This window comes from Bufo bufo, chromosome 3 (assembly GCF_905171765.1).
Source record: "Bufo bufo chromosome 3, aBufBuf1.1, whole genome shotgun sequence".
Classification (NCBI taxonomy): domain Eukaryota; kingdom Metazoa; phylum Chordata; class Amphibia; order Anura; family Bufonidae; genus Bufo; species Bufo bufo.
Window position 1 is genome coordinate 328,366,223 of NC_053391.1, and position 24,016 is coordinate 328,390,238.

The following is a 24,016-nucleotide window of genomic DNA, read 5'->3' on the forward strand; positions in this document are numbered from 1 at the left end:
ACTAGTCCCCAAAAAAAAATCACTTTAGTGGGGTGACAGAAGCCCTTTAACTCCATGTCTACCCAGGGGATTTAGAGCTCTATCAAAAACTGCACTCCAGCCACTATAAGCATGTTTTATTAATGTTTTATTAATGTTTAGGTACTGAATTTTGTTCTCACAAAAACGGAGATTAACTTTAAACCTTTCGCTGCCAGGGGTGTTTGCAAATTTTTCACTGTTAAACTTCTGGCTTATGCGTTAATAAAAGCTCTAATTAGGAATAGAGGCGCAATTAGATGGGCAAGCGCTCTCTTCACACCTTTTCTAGAAAATAAAAAGACCAGATAATTTTAAAACTGCTCAAGATTCTGCCTTCAGTACCGGGTACGTCCTTGGCTACTGAATTGAAACCCTGCAAGGATGTATGACATATGTCTTTGGCAGGTAAAGGACATAAATTTACCTGTGTTGTGTAATAACTGTTAATGTTGTCATATTCACTGTATAGTAAAGTAACTGTATTAGTGTCGGGTGGTTATGTTACGTTAGTATTATGTATTGTTATACAACTTTCTTTTTCGTCAGCTGAGGTGAAGAGAGTGGGGGATACACTCCTTGGTATGGCTACTCAATGTGTGCAGGTTAAAAATGTGGTGAAGACCTCTCCGCAGACGCTGTCCAATTTATGCCTGAAGATCAATGCTAAACTTGGAGGCATAAACAATGTTCTGGTCCCACATCAAAGGTAACACAACTTTGTCCAATTTGAGTGATTCAGGATGCTGTTCTGTTGTCATAGTGAAGTAAAAGACATCAATGGTTATGAAATAACACTATTTCAGTCACCACCACTTCGTGCGACTGTTCCGATTCTCCCTGTTGCCAATCAGTGATATGTGGCACATGACCTCAGAGGTCAGTGATTGGCTGCAGGGGTCACGTGTAGGCTACGGGCACAACAGCTCTGCAGTCAAACAAAACCAGATGGAGAGGATCGTAGTGGCAGCAGTGTGGGGGGCAGGGGTGTGTATGTTCTTTTTATTTTATGGTACTTCTTGCCTGGGAGGGTGATTTTTTGTAACTTGGAGACCCTTTTTAAATGTTAAGAATGACTTAACTTTGCAGCATATTGCTTAGGGAGGAAATGGTCTTGTCATTCATGTTATTTTTTTGTAAGTGACTAGGGTTGAGCCAACCCGAACTGTAAAGGACATATTCATATATATATATTTTTTTCTGTGGAGTACCCCTATGCTGAATATCTGACAGGGAAAATCCTATTCATTAAATCCATCTGTTAGATTCCAGGGGTACCCCTGCGGCCTGCAGTGCATACCTGCCAGTGAAAATAATTCAATTCCTTTAGGCTGTCACATATTTGTGTGACCTAAAGCTATTTTTTTTTTTTTATATTTGACACCGGCACTGCATATCTGAAACCGTTAAATATTGCTGTTACATTGTCGTTTTGAAAAAAAAAAAAATCCCTTTTTGTGCTAGATGGTACATTTGCGGCCTGTGCTGCATTTCTGACAGTCCACTAAAACCGTTAAATACTGCTGTTACATTGTTTGATAGATTCACATTTTTTTGTGACCGTGAAGTAATTGTTTTAAAGTCCCCTGTCACACTGTTGTGTGACCTCAAGATTTTTTTTTCTGTCACAGGCACAGCCTTACTGTCAGTGAACTTAATTGTTGACTATTGGCGGTTACATTATCGCCTGACATAAACAATCTGTTTGGTGGGTGAACACAAAGAATGAGAGCGTCAAATAAGGGACGTGGCCCTGGTTGTGGTGCTGTTGGTGGAGCTCCTGTTGCAGGGAGAGGACGTGGTCGATCTGTGCCAGCTACATGCACAAGTGAAACACCTTCCTCAGGTGCGAGTAGGCGACAGAACCTTCAGCGTTATTTGGTAGGCCCGAATGCCGCTCTACGAATGGTGAGGCCTGAACAAGTACAGGCGATAGTAGATTGGGTGGCTGACAGTGCCTCCAGTTCCTTCATGGTCTCCCACCCAGTTCCCTGCTGAAAGATCAGAGTTGGCACGTGCAGCCCATGGCCATCAGTCTTTCACCTCACCCCCTTGCAAATCAGCCAAGCAGTCTGAGCCCCAAGTCATGCAGCAGTCTCTTCTGCTTTTTAATGACTCTGTTAGCAGGGTTTCCCAGGGCCATCCACCTAGCCCTGCCCCAGAAGTGGAAGTGATTGAGTGCACCGATGCCCAACCACTATCTTTCAAGATGAGTACATGGGAGGACCACCGCAGCACATCTTGGATGATGACGAAACAGGTGCCAATTGCTGTGGCTTTCTGCAGTGTGCCGACCGACAAGGAGGGCAGGGGTTAAGACTAGGTGGAAGATGATGTGGAGGATGATGAGGTCCTCGACCCCACATGGAACCAAGGTCATGTGAGTGACCTATGTAGTTCGGAGGAAGAGGCGGTGGTTGCACAGAGCCACTAGCACAGCAAAAGAGGGAGCAGGTTGCAAAAGCCGAGCGGCCATCCCCTAGACAGTACGCCTGCTACTGCCCACCGCACCAAGGGACCGAGCACAACAAAGCCAGCTCCAAGGAGTTCCCTGGTGTGGCTATTCTTCAGACAATGTGCTGATGACAAGACATGAGTAGTTTGCACGTTGTGCAATCAGAGCCTGAAGCGAGGCATAAACGTTCTAAACCGAAGCACAACCTGCATGACCAGGCATCTAAGTGCATGGGCTGCAGTGGAGTAGACACCTCAAAAACCAAGAAAGGTCTCTGGCTCCTCCTGCTTCCTCTTCTGCTGCAGTCTTGGCCTCTTCATACCCCTCTGGAGGGACAGTGGCACCTGCCACCCCGCAAACAGAGGATGTGCCAGCAACGCCACCACCTGGGTCACCAAGCATCTCCACAATGTCCATTGGAAGCGTTCAGCTGTCTATCTCCCAAACACTGGAGCGAAAGAGCAAGTACCCCCCTACCCACCCGCGATCCCTGGCCCTGAATGCCAGCATTATCAAATTCCTGGCCTTTGAAATGCTGTCATTCCGTCTGGTGGACACAGACCGTTTTAAGAATCTGATGGCGGTGGCTGTCCCACAGTACGTTGTGCCCAACCGCCACTACTTTTCCAGACGAGCATCCCTTCTCTGCACAACCAAGTGGGGGACAAAATCAGGTGTGCACTGTGCAATGCTATCTGTGGCAAGGTCCACCTAACTACGGATACATGGACCAGTAAGCACGGACAGGGACGTTATATCTCCCTAACAGCACACTGGGTAAATGCAGTGACGGCTGGGCCTGAGGCGGATAGCAGTTTGGCGCATGTCCTTCCACCACCGAGGATTGCAGGGGGTTTCTCTTTGCCTCCTGTTGCTTCCTCATCCTCTACCGGCTCGTCATCGGGTCAGCGTAACACCTTCACCACCAACTTAAGCAGCATAGGTGGTAAACTGCAGCAGGCAGTTTTAAAACGTATCTGTTTGGAGGACAAACCCCACACCGCGCAGGAGCTGTGGACAGGCATAATGCAACAGACCGATGAGTGGTTGGTGCCAGTGAGCCTTAAGCCCGGCCTGGTGGTGTGCGATAATGGGAGAAATTTCGTAACAGCTCTGGGCCTAGCCTGTTTGACGCACATCCCTTGCCGGGCGCATGTGCTGAATTTAACTTAATAACTTGTCCCACATTTCCACCCAATCAGATTTCAGCCATTGACCTCCCTTGGATGTGGTATCCCTTTCTCAGGCTCCCTCTCCGGCATGGAACCCTGATTCCCCGTTACCCGTGATCACCATGGTAGGCGCATAAAAACATCGAAAGTTGATGGAGAAAATATCCAATTGGATCGGGGACGTGCGACATGGTGGAGCAGTATGTGTGCACACACTTGCACATACTGACTGATGGGTCTGCCCCCTCCAACTTCTGGGTCTCCAAATTGGGCACATGGCCTGAGCTTGCCCTTTACGCCTTGGAGGTACCGGCCTGCCCTGCAGCCAGTGTATTGTCTGAACGTGTGTTTAGCACGGCAGGAGGGGGGTTATCACAGACATGCGCAGCCGCCTGTCCACAGCCAATGTGGCCAAGCTAACGTTCATTAAAATGAACCAGGCAGGGATCCCACAGGACTTGTCCGTACCTTGTACAGAATAGACATGTATACCGGCCTCACCCAGCCATTGTTCTACTCCAGCACACTTTTTCTTTGTTTTATTTTTTATATTTCCCAATCGTTTGGGGTCTAACCGCCTCCTTAACCTCCTACTCCATATTGACTTCCTCCTCCTAGATCAAGATTATTATATTTTATTTTTACGTATTTTGTTGTTTTGTAATTTCCCTATTCACATGTTTGCAAAGCACTTGCCATGCTCTTAACCACATTTTGCTGCCTTTTGCAGCCCTCTAGCCCTTTCAATTACTTTTTTAGAGCCATTTTATTCAAGTTCAGGTCCCGAACTCGAACTTTTTTTGTGAAGTTCGGTCGAACCCGAACTTCCAGGTGTCCGCTCAACTCTGTAAGTGACTTGACAATTGTGACAATCTCTTGCTTAGAATGTTGATCAGTAAATTGTCTAGTTGTACTTATTCCTGATTATTTGAAAATATGGCTACTTCATTTGCACATAAGCACTGTCTAGTATGAAATTTGAAATGTGAAGATTTAGAAAGTTAAAATTTTTATATGCAGAAAATTGTACTTTTTTAGTATTTGATGTATGTTAAATTTGACTCTAAAGCTGATATTTGTGTTTGCAGGCCCACTGTGTTCCAGCAGCCAGTTATATTCCTGGGTGCAGACGTAACTCATCCTCCTGCTGGGGATGGCAAGAAGCCTTCTATTGCTGCTGTAGTTGGCAGCATGGATGGTCATCCAAGCCGCTACTGTGCTACCGTGCGTGTGCAGACTTCCCGACAGGAGACAACCCAAGAGCTGTTGTATAGTCAGGAAGTCATTCAAGACCTTAGCAACATGGTGCGGGAGCTTCTCATCCAGTTTTATAAGTCAACTCGGTTCAAGCCCACGCGTATTATCTATTACCGTGGTGGGGTGTCCGAAGGTCAGATGAAACAGGTGGGTCTAGCTTTCATCAAATTTTCCCTCTAATGTTTAGAAACCATCAGTAGCACGCCAATAAAATACAGTAATAAATTACGTCTGAAGTAGGAAGGACCTAGTAGGGTTTATTCGAAAGCCTTCGGAAAGCAACTTTTTGGCTTTTATGTGAGTGTGTTGCGGGCATGCTTTTTGATGTGCAGATGTCACTGGGGATGAGAAGGTGTTACTCCTCATTGTAACCCTGCCTATGATAATGAGATGACTACTAAAAAGAAATCCTTACAGAACAGCAAGTGTCAACCTATTGCAAGGCTCCATGGCCAGAGAGAAAATTGCAATATTTTACTTAAAAATGTTTTTACAGATGGGAATTAAAATGGAAGCATTTTAAAACAAATGTTTAACATTTTCCATAAATTAGCAATGACTAATTTAAAGGTCAATATCTAATCGGTGGAGGTCTAAGTCAGCTGTTGGAAGGGATGTGGATGTTCATGCAAGTTCTGCATGCAACTTTGCAGCCATTGGTCACATGGGCCTTTGTGTGCCTCAGTCCCATTCAGGTGAGTGGGACTGATGTGCAATACCAAGCACAGCCGCTATACCGTGTACTGTCTGGTATACTAATGTATACTTTTCAACAGCTGATCAGTGGGGGTGTTGGGAGTCAGATCCCCACTGATCAGATATTGATCTATTCTGAGGATAGGGCATCAATATATAATTCCTAGAAAACCTCTTCAGTTTAACCAGTAGCTGATATTCTGATGGATTGTTTTAAGCATTGCAATCTTCAGCTAATATTAGTTTATGGTTGTTTCCTTAGTAAATTAATCAGATTAAGCACCACTCTGTGACCTTGTCCTTTTCCATTATCCATTCTGTTATACCATTCTGTTGTCTTAAACCAATGAGGTGTTTCTGCGATGGAATTAAATTATTGCACTTTGAATGGATGGTCGAGGTGGCATAATTTAGGATACTTTCACACTCTCGTTTTGTGCGGATCCGTCTTGTATCTGCACAGATGGATCTGCACGAATAATGCAAACTCTTGTATCCATTAATAACAGATCCGTTTGCATTATTCATTCAAAGAAGTCTAAGTCAAAACGGATTTGTCTTGACTTGCATTAAAAGTCAATGGGGGACGGATCTGTTTTAAATTGCACCATATTGTCAGTGAAAACTGATCCGTCCCCGTTGACTTGCATAGTAAGTCAGGACGGATCCATTTGGCTCCGCATAGTCAGACGGTCACCAAAACGCTGCAAGCTGTGTTTTAGTGACCGTCTAAAAAAACGCAACGGAGGCCAAACGCGGCCAAATTCATGCATTCTGAACAGATCCTTATCCATTCAGAATGCATTGGGGCTGATCTGATCCGTTTTGAGCCGCTTGTGAGAGTCTTGAAACGGATCTCGCAAGCGGACCCAGAATCGCCAGTGTGAAAGTAGCCTTAGTATCTGCCTTTTTGCACACCACATTTTTGGCATTTGTGTAACATAAGGCTACTTTCACACTAGCGTTCGGAGCGGATCCGTCTGATGTTTCATCAGACGGATCCGCTCCTATAATGCAGACGTTCGCATCCGTTCAGAACGGATCCGTCTGCATTATAACTTAGAAAATTTTCTAAGTCTGAAAGTAGCCTGAGTGGATCCGTTCAGACTTTACATTGAAAGTCAATGGGGAACGGATCCGCTTGAAGATTGAGCCATATAGTGTCATCTTCAAGCGGATCCGTCCCCATTGACTTACATTGTAAGTGTGGACGGATCCGCTCGCCTCCGCACGGCCAGGCGGACACCCGAACGCTGCAAGCAGCGTTCAGGTGTCCGCTCACTGAGCGGAGGCTGAGCGCTGGCAGGCGGATGCATTCTCAGTGGATCCGCCTCCATTGAGAATGCATCAGGGCTGGACGGCTGCGTTCGGGGCCGCTCGTGAGCTCCTTCAAACGGAGCTCACGAGCGGACACCTGAACGCAGGTGTGAAAGTAGCCTAATCTAGTATTTTTCTTACATACAAGTATGCTGTAACATTACTATAGGAAAACATCTTCAAAACAGAAGCCTAAAGTGTGGCAAGTTTACATCTAAATATTTATTAAAACACTCAAGTGTCTGTTAAAGCTGCTCTCAATCAGAGCCAAAGATGTTTGCTCTGCTGCTCCAAATTAGTAGCTTAATCTTAGGATTTTACATGTATGGAAGAAACCACACTGATACCAGGCAGGGTCAAAGTAGTTGTTTCTTACAGGAAGTTAAGCAGTATAGAAGTACATCAGAGGGGGCATCCCCCTGAGGCTCGTGGCATTGTTCCATTGGCTAGAATACATAGGCAAAGAAAGAACACTTGGCGTCGGCGCATTGTGCACTATTTTACAACCTTTGGTATGTGATCTATGTAAAGATCTAACTACCAGCGCCATATTGTAATGGCTTCACATTAACATCAGTACAGCATACGTCATATGACACATCAGGGAAGAGGGTCCTCTTAGATAGGCAAACCCTTTGTGCTTTATTTCCAACTTGAGTAAATAAGGCACTGTCCGAGAGCCAGTGGAAATGGGGGGCCATCTTAACTTCTGAAGAATGATATCCACATCTCTCATGTCTGCTTCTACTTTATAATGGAATGTAAAGTAAGCCAAAAAAAAGTGTTGTGTTAAAGAGAAATGTCGTGTGAACATAACCATCTGTTTCAAGAAATCTTACTCATATGAAAGCATAAGAATGACAGCATATCTGGAGAACAGATTTGTCATATGTAACTTTGTAGAGAGCTCAATAATAATCAGACAACCATTTTATTAGTTTTTTTTATTCCGCTACTAATGTCTGAAAATGGGATGTGACTAAGGATGAGCGAACTTGTATTTTCAAGTTCGGTGTACAAGGTTCGTGTTATCTAAGAATTCCGTTATGGATTCCACAATAACTTATGGTCCGTGGTAGCTGAATCCATAACGAAATTCTTAGATAACACAAACCTTGTATGCTGAACTTAAAAAAACACAAGTTTGCTCAACACTAGATGTGACCAATGAGCATTTGGAACAGAGTGTAATGTATGCTTAAAGCATTTTATGGTAGCCATTAAAGGGGTTGTCAGGATAGGGCATCACTACATGATTATCGGTGATCCGACACCCAACACCACTGCTGATCAGCTGTTGTGCAGTAGCTCCAGTGCCAGAACTGTCTCTAACTTTTGTGATTTTACCAGAAAATGATATAGGCTGTCTGGCTTTATTATAGAAAGTTGTGTGCTCCATCCTTTATTCTTGTATATAAACTTATAGAACTCCTATAATTTGGCCTTGACAGAGCTTAGCCTGAAAATTCACAAACTTGGAGGTGTGTGTATGTATATATGTGTGTGTATATTTCTAATTGCATCCTATCCATGAATGTTCAAAAAAACAACTATTTTTTATTATTTTTTTTTGTAGGTTGCATGGCCAGAGCTGATGGCTATTCGGAAAGCCTGCATAAGTCTAGAAGAGGATTACAGACCTGGTATTACATACATTGTTGTTCAAAAGCGTCATCATACCAGACTTTTTTGCTCTGACAAAACTGAGAGGGTACGTTTACAGAACTAGAACGGCAAAGGACAAATTGTCTATTAACCCCTTTATAGCATGTAAAAGAACACCTTTCAGTAACCTTCCTTTTCTAAGGCCTCATGCACATGACTGTGTCCATATTGCGGTCCACAAACCACGGATCCGTAAAATACCGACCCATGTGCATTCCACATTTTTCTCACTCCCATTACTATAAATCCGCAATACGGAGAATAGGACATGTTTTATAATTTGTGAAACAGATACACGGATGTAGACAGCACACACATGACATCCATTTGCTGTCCGTTTTTTTAGCAGACACATAGAAATGAATACGTCTCTGTGCAGTTTGCAAAAAATGTGTATCGGTCAGGAGGCCTAAGCATTTTTTTTATATCGCAATCTAAATAAAATACTAGCAATAGTATAATTGGAAGTATTAGACTCAAGGATTCTCAACCCCCCAAACAGTGTCTAGTACTGAAAGTTTCCACATCTTATTAATTGTACGTTAAATGGACTTATAAATGATGCAGTTTGTAGTTTGTCAATTATTGGTATGGTAGAGGATATGCTATTGACTTCATGCTACACTTTTCATTAAGCAATTCATAATGCACACTGTATTTTTACAGAAGATCTGTATGTTTTTGTTTTGTTAGGTGGGAAAAAGTGGAAACGTTCCAGCGGGCACTACGGTAGACAGCACCATTACACATCCATCAGAATTTGACTTCTATCTCTGTAGCCATGCTGGTATTCAGGTATGCCATTTGCTATATTTATATGCTTTTTGACTCCTGACATGACAGATATTGGTTCTTTAATGCCGAATATTGTGTTCTTCTAGGGAACAAGTCGCCCGTCTCACTACCAAGTTCTTTGGGATGATAACTGCTTCACGGCTGATGAGCTGCAGCTCTTAACTTACCAGCTGTGTCACACATATGTGCGCTGTACACGGTCTGTATCTATCCCAGCTCCTGCATACTATGCTCGACTGGTTGCATTCAGAGCAAGATACCATCTTGTGGACAAAGATCATGATAGGTGAGCAGTTATATTTCTAACAGCTCTGTCGTCATTTGCCTGTGTTCTCAATTATAGGTAGTACTTACCATTTTTCTTAAAGGGGTGGTCTGGGACTTTGATATCAGTGGCTTATCCTCAGGATAGGACATAGATAGCTGATCAGTGGGGGTCCAACTCCTGGTACCACTGCCGATCAGCTGTTTTGAAAATGCTGTTGAGCGTTGCGGGCTCTTTCTAGGCCAGTGATGTTACGTTGATCAGTGTAATATCAGTGTGCCTGTTGTGAGTACCTTTTTGTTTTTCAGTTAGTCTGACATTTGGGGACACTTTTTTGTTTTCTTTTTTCTTTAAATATATATTTTGCTTTTGAGAATAACACATGGTAGTACAAGAATAACTGTAACAAACTGTGCTTGGTTAATAATGGCACACATTAAGTATTAAGAAAATAGTCATACAATACAAAACACTGACCTTTTCCTCTACTGTCTAAGCTTAAAAAGTGTGACAATATTATCAGCTTTTTGGCTGATATTACAAAAAAAACACGTAAGTTTTGTCCCTCTGCAGTAGTTTTTGTTGACCTGTTTAAAGGGGCTGTCCAGTTGCAGTGGGAGCAACGCTATAGTTAACAAGCTCCCTCCACTACAAGGGTGAAGCTGCTGCGTAGTTCAAACTCTGACTTTCGGCAAAAAGGTACACAAACGGCTGATTTGGTGGTGGAGCCAGTGTTGGACTCCCACCGATCTGCTAGTGTTGGACTATCCTGATGGTCAGCAATCACTCCGTAAAGGCTGGACAATCTCTTTAATTAATGGTGTCCCGGGAGACCGACCTTTTATACTTCCATGACCCTTCTAATTGACAGGTAAGAGTCAACCAAAAAAATGGCTGGTTTTGAAAAGAACAGTGATGTTAAGGTGTAATCTTTGCTTTGCTTTGAGCATAGCTATAGGGGGTTCAGGAAGGTGCCTAGACTGTGTCAAAATTCCTCAGATGCACATTTAACAGTGTATACAAGGTTATGCTGGTAGATTAGTAGCTTTGTACTGCAATTTTCGAAGCTTTAAAAAATGATGTAAGAGCTGAACTTGAAACTACGAATTGGCGTGGTATTAAAAAGCAGGAAGTGCTCAACTCCATATGCAGTGGCGCATCTATACCGGGGGGGGGCAGATCCTGCACTTGTGGCCCATTGCTAATGGCAATCCCCAGCAAAAATGCATACAATGGAGGATGCCTGCAGCGGACCACAAGGGACATCCTACACAGGATAGCAATTGTGTGGATGTGACAAGCAGTCAAAATAACATAACAGACAGGTGCACTCTGCGGTCTTACTAACCCTCGTACTGGTGTAAAATTGAGAATTAGCCAACATATCCTGCTTGGAGGACATGTCTGAGCCCGAGCACCACGCCAAGGTTTCTCAAGTAGCTCGGGACCTAACGCTAGACCTATCTGGGCCGTATGGGCAATACCAGGAGCGAGTGGACGAATTACAGTGACCTCCAGCATGTGACCTCCAGCATGTGACCATGCATACAATGGGAGGAGGCAGAGAGCTCTGAGCCCCACGCAAGACTGGCTGATATAGCCCGGGCCTCACATGTGCACCAGAATGCTTCCTGTGGATGGAAATAAAGGCACATTCAGACTACGAGTTTCTACACCTGTAATTTGCCCCCTGGCTCCTGGTATTCCCCATACGGCCCAGGTAGGTTTAGTGTTAGGGCCTGAGCTACTTGAGAAACCTTGGCGCGGTGCTTGGGCTCAGACATGTCCTCCAAGCAGGATATGTTGGCTAATTCTCAATTTTACACCAGTACGGGGGTTAGTAAGACCGCAGAGTGCACCTGTCTTTGTTTCTGTTATGTTATTTTAGGAGCTGAACTTGTACAACTCCATTGTATTGAACTTATAGGTTGTATAAATGACCTCAGTGAGTAGGTATGTATTGGTAGGCTTCACTGTGTGACTTTTGGTTCTGGTACACTTTGTTTTAGGTAAAAAAATAAAATGCCTCACAAGAAGACTCTTCTCACAGACCCTAGAGGCATGGTGTGGGCAGACACATTTTAGGGATTAGAAGACTTGTTAGTATGAGTATTTTTGTCTGACATTCTCCTTTTAGGACTACAAAGACAAACTATTTAATGAACAAAAAAATGTTTAATCTAGTTTTCTTGTTAAATGGCAATGATTGCCGAAACCATAAATGGTCCTAACCTTTCAGAAGCTCCCCAGAAAAATCAGTACTATTACAGCGAGTACTAAATCATTCTAAGCTACAAGCAACTAAATCGGCAGTGAGATACTGTTAAACTAAAGAAAATGAACCTGGGATATTAAGAGAATTTAAATTTAAAATAAAATGTGCCGATATCCCAGTTGGTAGAAAGGTTATGGTTTTAGAGTGATGGGGTTGCCTTCTAATTCAATGTAATGTTTTGTTCTCAGTGCCGAGGGAAGCCACGTGTCTGGACAAAGCAACGGCCGTGATCCTCAAGCTCTGGCCAAAGCGGTTCAGATTCATCACGACACCCAGCATACAATGTACTTCGCCTGACAGCAGCAGGATGCCGCACCAAACTCCCTTCTCCTCAGAGCCCTAAAACATATGGTTGAAACAGTCTCCTGTTATTGTCAGGGATGGCGCTCTTGGCTTCCTACCAGCACACTTTGGACTTTTTGCACTGAATCTCTTCACAGTCTGATCCGAATCGAGGAAAGTTGTGGAATAGTCTGTTTTAAATGTTTATTTAAGTATATCAAAACCTTAAACTGTCTTCTAATGCGTTGGACTGAATCTTTACCTCAAACTTGCAAGATATCTGACGATTTTGCTCCAAATGTTTCTTTGAATAATTTTTTTCCTTTTGAACGCCAGCATTTCTCCATCCTTGGTTCCAGCAAGAGTTGACATACTTTGTCTTAACTACATGCTGCTTTGCGAGTATATACCATACATAAGTGGTAAAGTAGAATTGTGTGGGGCCATAAACTTGCTAAATGAGGTCTAGTCTTTACTGTAAGATACCTTTTTAATTTTTTTACAGGTATTGAGGTCTGTCAGGTTCTTTACCATTGCAGACTTATACTTTTTAGCGTGTATGAGCTGCAAGACTATTGCACTATATTGCAAATGAATTGATTTTTCTGTATAAAATGAATGTGTAATATAAATAAGATTTTAATATAAGGGCCACGTGGCACACACTGCCATTGGTTTTAAAAAAAATGCAGATTGCCATTACTTTTTTTTTTTCCTGCTGCCCTCCCCAGGAGACATCCACTTCCCATCCAAACGAAATATAAGTATTTTGCCAGCACATGAAAACGCCCGTGTTATGCTGCTGTGATTTGATAACAATTTTTACTCTTGTAGGAAGGGTTGGGGTTTGGAATACTTTCTGGCAATAATTCTATTCATAGCCTCACACAGCATTTCTACGTGTAACTGTTGTATATGTAGCGTCGTCGTCGTCCCCCCCCCTTTTCTGTCTTAAAACGACTGGTGCAGCCGAGGGGTTTCTCTTTAGTCTTAATCGTGTTTTTATGCTGCCCACAGATGTCTCAGGCACCCGGTGCTTACTGACATTTCGGGCTTCTCTGCCAGCGGGGCAGGCCCTGTTATTGGCACATAACTCCTCATTGGTTCAATGACTAACGTAGCAGCCATGAGTCGGTAGAAACCTCACCATTTTATACCAGCATTTTCTAGCTGTGAGGGGTCTCTGAACTCAACTCACCCCCTTCCATGTCACAGGGCCCACTAATGTGTTGTCGACCCCATGTTGCTGCATTGCTCCTTTTGTTTCAGAAAGGCTACCAGTAAAGTCTGTTGTGTGCTGTCTTGACCCGTACAATGTTCTGTAATGTGATAATGCCAGCCAGCTATTCATTATCTCTGTAAATACCTCAGATCACTTACTGTTATGGTTTGCTCTGTCCCTTCACCCCACCTTTACTTTGCAGCATGGCTATAGGTTTGACCAGCACTTTTTTTTTTTAATTTTTTTTCAGCTTCTGCCTTTTTTTATTTTTTTCCCCCTTCCCACACGCAAACAAAATATACCTCACTGGGATAGTGGAAGTTCTATGTATATGTATTTTGTGGGGGGAGTATTAATGCTGCTTTTGGGCTTTGCTGCTTGTTAACTCCTTCATGCCAGGTGGGGGTCCACCAGTCTTCGGTCTGTGCCAGATATAATTGTATGCAGCAGTAGCACTGAGGTCTTATCTGCCGATATATGCTTTTTGGCATCCTGGTGTTGAAGGGGTTATGAAATGCTCCTTGATGGCTGAGGTGACAGTGTTCATATCTACAGCTTTTTTTTTAATTTATTTTTTATTTCACCTGTGCATAAGACAAACCTAACCTGTGCCATTAGTTTTTGCAATATCCAGCTTGCCTGCTTGTGACTGGGGAGGAAGGGTCAATTGCACGTTTCTGTACATATATTTAAAACTGAGCCAGGACGCATTGGGTAGATTGCATTCAGATCCGTGCAGTCAGGTGAAAGTAGGGTTACTTACAGCTTTGAATATTAACATGGTCCTATTTTTTTATTTTTTTTTCTTAAATTTTTTGATGTATGTAGGAAATTGGGGTGGGAATGGGGGTAGCACCGTGTAGGCATGTGTTTGTACGTTTTTAAAACCTTTTTCAGATTGTGTTGCAGCAATACTATAGTGAAGTGTATTGGGCTTTATAACCTTTTTTAATTGGTGCAGGATGGAACACTTTGGGGCTGTGTAGATGTGGAAACCGATGGGGAGTATTGTCTGAATCCTAATTTTAAAACATGGATTGGATATCCCAGCTAGAGGATGAACTGTGAAAGCATGCAATTTACAGGACAGGAGGCTGAGCATTTCAGTCAAGCAGATACTGCCTTTAGAAATGAACTGGTGTTGGAACCAGTAAGAATACTGGTGACTGGGCGAGGAGCTCTACCTTTCCCCAGCTGTAATACCAGCAGTTTTTGACTCTACACTCTGATATAGGTGTATCTTGAAGTTATTCCAATAGTTTTCCAACCTGACATCAATGTGTAATTGTGTGTAGCGGCCTCACGTGTGTTTGTGCAGGTAGTGAGGAGGATGCAGAGTATGAACCATGCGTTTTTATTGGTTTCGATGTAGCATTCAAGTCTAAATAGATCTAAGAGTTGACAAATTTGTGCTAATGACAATCTTACAAGTGGAACATGTGTGACATTATCACAAGCAAGTAGTTTCAGTGTCTGACTTAAATATAAGAAACTTTCCTGAATGGCGACGTCCTTCGAACGACATTTCATCATGATATATGGTACCTCAATTTGGCTGTTAATAATGTTCACAAAGGCATGACTACTGAAAGCAGAAATGAACTTGTAGGTGCCGCAGTTGCTTTCTGTTCCCTACGAGAAGATGGGTAACCTCCATATTCATACACCTGTTCTTAAAGCTGGCTGGAAGTTATGTAAGACTGTATAGGCTTAAAATAAAGGAGGCACCTGCTTTCCTTGAGGGCATTTAAAAATAAAATAAACTTTTTTTTTCATTTTTTCTTTTTTTTTCTTGGGCTAACTCTGTGTGACTTTGACGTTATCACTTTTTTATTCTAATGTATAAGTATGATACTTTACCATGTTATTAATTTCTATAGTGTTTCTATGTCTACAATGGGGATTCCTTGTACAGGAGTTTGCATTTGTTTGGATTCTGATGTACATTTTTGTTTCTATATTGCTAGACTTGTAATGTTCAAATTGTGTTTTATGAAATTCTGAATGGATGTCTATAGCAATACGAGGTAAAATACACTTTTTTTTTTTTTTTTCTTTCTCTCCCTATGCTATTTAAGGGCAACCTACTGGCCCATGTTGCTAGATTAAGATGCTGGCTGTATTGTTATTTTTTACCTTGCAGGGAAATTTGTTTTTAACGTGTAATTAAATGAAATACCGTATATGGCAAGTTGCCAAATAATTGTGTTTTGTGTTTCCTATGTGAAATCAATACATTGGTACTTAATATCAGTCTGTCACATTTCTCTAACTGCATTTTTAGAGATTTTGGAGTGAATGGAGATGAACCAGATGAGAGGTAATGTCGTCGTGCATTCGTGTGACCTCACACAGGACTGAATAATTGGAAGTTTAAAATATAAAAGACAAAGCAACATTAGTCTTTCATGTGTCACATGCAGATAGTAGTAGCAGATGACCTTGTGATGAAGAGTGGTGTGTACATAGAAGGTGCTAAGCATCTAATCTGATCAAATCATATGGGTTTTTATCAGTAGGCTGTTAGCTAGGATGGCGCACTACATGTAATCATCTGCTAGGATGCGCCTTACTGACAGTTACCCATGTCAAAACTGCAGTGTCAAGCTGCCCTCGTGTAGTTTATATACATACAATCATGTTCTTTGCACAATGTGGTTCCTGTTGAGAGAAGTTCTGAGAAGTGTAACTCTACTACTTGTGGGAAAACCACTTTAACCCATTGGCGACAGGTTTAAACATGGTACCCATTCAGGAGCTGAACAGGCGCCATAGATAGCCAGTGACTGCATATTATACAGCAGACACCTGCTGGCAGTGTCAGTGATCTGAGAAAACTCTGATCACTGATGGTTAAACCTTAGATGCAGTGGTCCATTCAGTTACTATGGGAGCTGATAGCCTTCTGAAGTCTCCCAGGCCTGCCATAGCAAAGTTCCTATTAATTCAACAGCTGAGGACAGTGAGTGGCTGCAGTGGCTATGTGCTGTAGCCATGCACTTTCCTGTTTGTAAACAAATAGTGGCAGGAGTATCGGACCAGCATGTATCCATGTTCTGTCAGTGCTTTTCACTGACTATTGGTAGAAGTTGGTCTAGAAATACCTTTCTCAGCCTAGTAGTGCATGTGGAATATGGATGAGACAGACCATTTTTAGAGCCAGCTGTATTAGGGTACCTGTGCATGATTAAGATTGCATGCTGAAAAATTGCAGTGTAATACAGTACAAGGAAAGGGAGGTTTGGCATATCTAATATGTAATAAAAAAAAATATATATATATATATATATATATATATATATATATTCTCTCAAAAAATAAAGGGAACACAACTAACACATCCTAGATCTGAATTAATTAAATATTCTTCTGAAATACTTTGTTCTTTACATAGTTGAATGTGCTGACAACAAAATCACACCAAAAAAATATGGAAATAAAAAATTTTAACCTTTGGAGGTCTGGATTAGTCACTCAAAATTAAAGTGGAAAAACACACTACAGGCTGATCCAACTTTGATGTAATGTCCTTAAAACAAGTCAAAATGAGGCTCAGTAGTGTGTGGCCTCCAAGTGCCTGTATGACCTCCCTCCAACGCCTGTGCATGCTCCTGATGAGGTGGCGGATGGTCTCCTGAGGGATCTCCTCCCAGACCTGGACTAAAGCATCTGCCAACTCCTGGACAGTCTGTGGTGCAACGTGACGTTGGTGGATAGAGCGAGACGTGATGTCCCAGATGTGCTCAATTGGATTCAGGTCTGGGGAACGGGCGGGCCAGTCCATAGCATCAATGCCTTTGTCTTGCAGGAACTGCTGACACACTCCAGCCACATGAGGTCTAGCATTGTCTTGCATTAGGAGGAACCCAGGGCCAACCGCACCAGCATATGGTCTCACAAGGGGTCTGAGGATCTCATCTCGGTACCTAATGGCAGTCAGGCTACCTCTGGCGAGCACATGGAGGGCTGTGTGGCCCTCCAAAGAAATGCCACCCCACACCATTACTGACCCAATGCCAAACCGGTCATGCTGGAGGATGTTGCAGGCAGCAGAACGTTCTCCACGGCGTCTCCAGACTCTGTCACATGTGCTCAGTGTAAACCTGCTTTCATCTGTGAAGAGCATTAGGGCGCCAGTGGCGAATTTGCCAATCTTGGTGTTTTCTGGAAAATGCCAAACGTCCTGCACGGTGTTGGGCTGTAAGTACAACCCCCACCTGTGGACGTCGGGCCCTCATGGAGTCTGTTTCTGACCGTTTGAGCAGACACATGCACATTTGTGGCCTGCTGGAGGTCATTTTGCAGGGCTCTGGCAGTGCTCCTCCTGTTCCTCTTTGCACAAAGGCGGAGGTAGCGGTCCTGGTGCTGGGTTGTCGGCCTCCTCCACGTCTCCTGATGTACTGGCCTGTCTCCTGGTAGCGCCTCCATGCTCTGAACACTACGCTGACAGACACAGCAAACCTTCTTGCCACAGCTCGCATTGATGTGCCATCCTGGATAAGCTGCACTACCTGAGCCACTTGTGTGGGTTGTAGACTCCGTCTCATGCTACCACTAGAGTGAAAGCACCGCCAGCATTCAAAAGTGACCAAAACATCAGCCAGGAAGCATAGGAACTGAGAAGTGGTCAGGTCACCACCTGCAGAACCACTCCTTTATTGGGGGTGTCTTGCTAATTGCCTATAATTTCCACCTGTTGTCTATCCCATTTGCACAACAGCATGTGAAACTGATTGTCACTCAGTGTTGCTTCTTAAGTGGACAGTTTGATTTCACAGAAGTGTGATTGACTTGGAGTTACATTGTGTTGTTTAAGTGTTCCCTTTATTTTTTTGAGGTGTGTGTGTGTGTATATATGTATATGTGTATATATATATATATATATATATACAGGGAGTGCAGAATTATTAGGCAAGTTGTATTTTTGAGGATTAATTTTATTATTGAACAACAACCATGTTCTCAATGAACCCAAAAAACTCATTAATATCAAAGCTGAATATTTTTGGAAGTAGTTTTTAGTTTGTTTTTAGTTTTAGCTATTTTAGGGGGATATCTGTGTGTGCAGGTGACTATTACTGTGCATAATTATTAGGCAACTTAACAAAAAACAAATATATACCCATTTCAATTATTTATTTTTACCAGTGAAACCAATATAACATCTCAACATTCACAAATATACATTTCTGACATTGAAAAACAAAACAAAAACAAATCAGTGACCAATATAGCCACCTTTCTTTGCAAGGACACTGAAAAGCCTGCCATCCATGGATTCTGTCAGTGTTTTGATCTGTTCACCATCAACATTGCGTGCAGCAGCAACCACAGCCTCCCAGACACTGTTCAGAGAGGTGTACTGTTTTCCCTCCTTGTAAATCTCACATTTGATGATGGACCACAGGTTCTCAATGGGGTTCAGATCAGGTGAACAAGGAGGCCATGTCATTAGATTTTCTTCTTTTATACCCTTTCTTGCCAGCCACGCTGTGGAGTACTTGGACGCGTGTGATGGAGCATTGTCCTGCATGAAAATCATGTTTTTCTTGAAGGATGCAGACTTCTTCCTGTACCACTGCTTGAAGAAGGTGTCTTCCAGAAACTGGCAGTAGGACTGGGAGTTGAGCTTGACTCCATCCTCAACCCGAAAAGGCCCCACAAGCTCATCTTTGATGATACCAGACCAGTACTCCACCTCCACCTTGCTGGCGTCTGAGTTGGACTGGAGCTCTCTGCCCTTTATCAATCCAGCTACGGGCCCATCCATCTGGCCCATCAAGACTCACTCTCATTTCATCAGTCCATAAAACCTTAGAATAATCAGTCTTGAGATATTTCTTGGCCCAGTCTTGACGTTTCAGCTTGTGTGTCTTGTTCAGTGGTGGTCGTCTTTCAGCCTTTCTTACCTTGGCCATGTCTCTGAGTATTGCACACCTTGTGCTTTTGGGCACTCCAGTGATGTTGCAGCTCTGAAATATGGCCAAACTGGTGGCAAGTGGCATCTTGGCAGCTGCACGCTTGACTTTTCTCAGTTCATGGGCAGTTATTTTGCGCCTTGGTTTTTCCACACGCTTCTTGCGACCCTGTTGACTATTTTGAATGAAACGCTTGATTGTTCGATGATCACGCTTCAGAAGCTTTGCAATTTTAAGAGTGCTGCATCCCTCTGCAAGATATCTCACTATTTTTGACTTTTCTGAGCCTGTCAAGTCCTTCTTTTGACCCATTTTGCCAAAGGAAAGGAAGTTGCCTAATAATTATGCACACCTGATATAGGGTGTTGATGTCATTAGACCACACCCCTTCTCATTACAGAGATGCACATCGCCTAATATGCTTAATTGGTAGTAGGCTTTCGAGCCTATACAGCTTGGAGTAAGACAACATGCATAAAGAGGATGATGTGGTCAAAATACTCATTTGCCTAATAATTCTGCACTCCCTGTGTATATATATAAATTAGTTTTCCACCATAGACTTCAATGTGCAGGTCGAATACAGCTTGTACCCTGCTCTCATTTAAAGAGGACCTTTCACCTCTCATGACATGCTTGTTTTTATAGCTTCATGCATTCCCTATGTAATAACAACAATTCTGGGACATCCACTGTTGTCTCTGTTGTGCCATTTTTTATTTCTATTAGAAATTATGAATGAATTGCTAGCAGTCTACAGGAAGGGTGTTAACAAGTTGGGGGGGGGGCAGGTGTACCTGCACACTCTGAAAATGGCAGCACTGATTGGATAGAATGAGTCTGTGGGTACACACCCCCAACTGGTTACCTCCCCTCTGTATCCTTACTGCAGACTGCTACTAATTCATAGTAGCCCATCGCAATCAGATTCCACCTTTCATTCTGGGCAGCTCCTTTGGAAAATGAAAGGAGGGATCTGATTGTTTTCTATGGGCAACTAAGCCAGTTCTACTTTAAACTAGTTTGATAAATGACCCCCTTAGTGTCTCCTACTCTCACACCACCTCCTTGTCTTATTGCCTCTCTGTTGGTGTCCCTCAAAGCTCTGTCCTAGGACCCCTGCTCCTCTACAGCTTTGGCCTGGCACAGCTCATGGTCCCATGGATTTTATTACTTTTATGCTGTTGACCTGAAAACTTACTTCTGGTCCAGATATCACCACCATACTATCCAGAAGCCTACATTCCCGATCTTCTATATCCTTCTCGCATTCTAAAACTTAATAAATTCAGTTTTAGCTTTCTCTCATCTCACTTAACCACCCTAACAGACCTATCACAATTGATGGCTGAACATGCTTCCTGGTCAACAAAGTCCTCTGCCTTGGACTAACCTTTGATTCTATCCTGTCCAAACGGCACATCAAGCCCCTTTTTCCCCCACCTGCTGCCTCCAACTTCAAAATCTTACATCTGTGCATTCTTAAGCCAGGAGTCTGCAGAAATGTTTGAACATGACTTCATCACTGTAACATCCTTCAATGTGGCCTACCATCTAGCTCCCTTGCACCCCTCCGATCTATCCTCATCCCTGCTGCCTGACTAATCCATCTCTCACCCAGTTACTCCTCTGCCAATCCCTTCACTGGCTCCTCATTGCCCAGCGAATTTAGTTCAAAATAGTAACGAATACATACAATGCTGTCCCCACCTTACATCTGAGCTAATTTCCTGATGCATCCCCACATGTAATCTCTGAGCCTCACAAGACCACCTTCTCTACTCTCATCACCTCTTCCAAGATTTCTCCTGTGCATCCCCTATTCTCTAGAACTCTACCCCAACATATCACTCTTTGAAACCTGAAAAACCACCTGTTCAGACAAGCCTACAACATACAGTGATTCTGCTGCTGCTGTATACCCCTATGACCGGCTTTACCCTCACCTACTGTGTCCTTCTCCCATACCTTTTTAGTTTGTAAGCCCTCGCGTGCAGGGCCCTTTCTCCTTTTTGTCCCAGTTTGTTACTCGTCTTGTTTATGCTTATTGTAATTGTTTTGTACTATGTATATATACCCCTTTTAATATGTACAGCGCCATGGATTGAATGGCACATTAATAATATCGAGTATTTGTGTGGATGTCACCCTTTTCAATGGAAGGGTGACAGCTGTGGCAAAACTGCAATAGATTCACAACAGAAACTGAAGGGAAAAGATTTCTCTGCCAGAACATCTTGGCGGCAGGGCCAGGCTGACAGTCTGGGGAGGCTCCAGCCTCAGGGCGCAGGCCAGCTCCCCAGCCTCTGGGCGGCAGGCAGGCCACTGACCACGTCGCTGCTGCTGCCGCGCCTGCCGGGCTTCCGGCCGCGCTGGAGGACTGAGGGAGTAGTGAGCACTTGGCACTGACTTACGTGCTCCCTCCCCGCTCCACCTCCTGGTTCGGGTGCTCTGGTCTCTGCTCAGTCGCTTGCCTGACTGGCTGCGTACAGTGCGCACTTTGACCTGATGCGCTGTACGCAGTCAGGTCACATGTGCGCCATCTGGAGACCAGGAGCAGCACAGGCAGCAGCACAGCACTGTCACGACCTAGCCCAGGCCCCAGCAGGGATAGAGTGTGAGAGTCTGCCCTGAAGTGAAGTAAGATAGTTCTTAAAGATGATAATCTTTTCCGTCTGATGGGGTTCTGGATGGGGTAAAATTACAAGGAACGCCCTGGGGGGGGGGGGGGGGGGGCACTTGGGCAGCTCAGCCTCTGTTGGTGGTGGACCTTGTCCCAGCGCTGCTTGGCGGATCAATTAAATGGAGGTGTAAAGCTACCCTAAGGCCTCTTTCACACTGGTGTCCCGTGTGAGGGCTGGACAAGATGTGGGTGCGTTGCGGGAAAATTTTCTATTTTTCTGCGTGAGTGCAAAGCGGTTTAATGCGTTTTGCATACGCGTGAGAAAAGTGATGTCATCAAAGGTCCTTTTAGCCAGGTCCTGAAGAAAGTAGAAAGAGGAGATGCACTATGCGATCAAGTGGATGGGGTGATTTTAAATTTGTTTTTAACCCCTCAATGGGCATTTTACTAAGCATTCTGTATTAAGAATGCTATTATTTTCCCTTATAACCATGTTATAGGGGAAAATAATAAAGATCGGTTCCCTATCCCGATCGTCTCCTAGCAACCATGTGTGAAAATCCAAAGAACAAAGAGGAGAAATCCGGCTCACTTCAGGTGAAGTATAATAGCTTTTTATTCCAGCGAAGTAAAATCCGTGAACAAGTGTGCATAAATCAATCTACGCGTTTCAGACCTCTTAGGTATGTGGGTCCTTCCTCATGACAAGCATGCATATGAAATGGGAGCACCTCCTTATGTATCCCAAACTAACCCCAGGTTGATGAGTATGTGTGAAAATTGCACCGCATCCGCGCTTGCGATTTTCATGCAGCCCCTTGCACTTCTAGGGGACCTGCGTTGCGTGAAAAATGCACAATATAGAGCTTGCTGCGATTTTCACACCATGCACAAGTGAATGGGTCCGGATTCAGTGTGTGTGCAATACGTTCACATCACACATTGCACCCGCATGGAATTCTGGCCTGTGTGAAAGGGGCCTAATACTCACTGCTCTCTGGTCCAGTTCGGGCAATTCTTTGTCCTTTCTGGTCTAAATTTGGGAGGAAGCTTCTAAAATCAAGACTAGAGCTCTCAAAGCATCCGCTATGTCTAGAGCAAAGGAGGCTTCTATATAATCATCTAAGGCAGGGATGCCCAACCTGTGGCCCTCCAGCTGTTGCAAAACTACAATTCCCAGCATGCCCTGATAGCTGTAGGCTGTCCAGGCATGATCGAAGTTGTAGGTTTGCAGCTGCTGGGGCGCCGCAGGTTGGGCATCCATGATCTAAGGGGATTCTTTATTATAAAGCAATGAGACTATGGAACTCTGCCAGAGGAGTTTGGTCCCTTTCAGTCGAGCGTTGATCCCGCAGCGAGTCCGACGCAGCTCCCGGCCTGACCTCCCAGCGCTGCCGGGGGTCACATAGCATTATATTGATATATGATGCTATGTCACCCTTGCCAGTGTTATCCAATACATTCCAGAACTGTAAGGGTTACATAGCATCATCAATCAATATAATGCTATGTGAATCCAGTCTGTGGTGGGAGGGCAGGCTGGGTGCTGCGATGTGGACTTGCTGCGGGAGGAATGCTCGTCTGCAAGGGGCCTTTGGGTCATTAAAAATTTTAAATGAAGGCTGGATACCATTGTTTTATACACTGCTCAAAAAAATAAAGGGAACACTTAAACAACACAATGTAACTCCAATTCAATCACACTTCTGTGAAATCAAACTGTCCACTTAGGAAGTAACACTGAGTGACAATCAATTTCACATGCTATTGTGCAAATGGGATAGACAACAGGTGGGAATTATAGGCAATTAGCAAGACACCCCCAATAAAGGAGTGGTTCTGCAGGTGGTTACCACAGACCACTTCTCAGTTCCTATGCTTCCTGGCTGATGTTTTGGTCACTTTTGAATGCTGGCGGTGATTTCACTCTAGTGGTAGCATGAGACGGAGTCTACAACCCACACAAGTGGCTCAGGTAGTGCAGCTTATCCAGGATGGCACATCAATGCGAGCTGTGGCAAGAAGGTTTGCTGTGTCTGTCAGTGTAGTGTCCAGA

The 24,016-nt window shown here is 43.7% G+C and overlaps 1 protein-coding gene across 1 annotated transcript in view; it reads left to right on the forward strand.

The window, feature by feature from the left end:
- The window catches only part of LOC120995283 (protein argonaute-4), a 67,527-nt gene extending 53,816 nt beyond the window's left edge, over nucleotides 1-13,711 (forward strand). Inside the window, exons 13-18 of the mRNA XM_040424382.1 lie at nucleotides 568-727; nucleotides 4,734-5,049; nucleotides 8,492-8,626; nucleotides 9,274-9,375; nucleotides 9,462-9,661; nucleotides 12,104-13,711. Coding sequence (XP_040280316.1) covers nucleotides 568-727; nucleotides 4,734-5,049; nucleotides 8,492-8,626; nucleotides 9,274-9,375; nucleotides 9,462-9,661; nucleotides 12,104-12,212 — 1,022 coding nt within the window. The 3' untranslated portion in view covers nucleotides 12,213-13,711. The remainder of the gene's footprint in view (nucleotides 1-567; nucleotides 728-4,733; nucleotides 5,050-8,491; nucleotides 8,627-9,273; nucleotides 9,376-9,461; nucleotides 9,662-12,103) is intronic.
- Nucleotides 13,712-24,016: the final 10,305 nt, after the last annotated feature.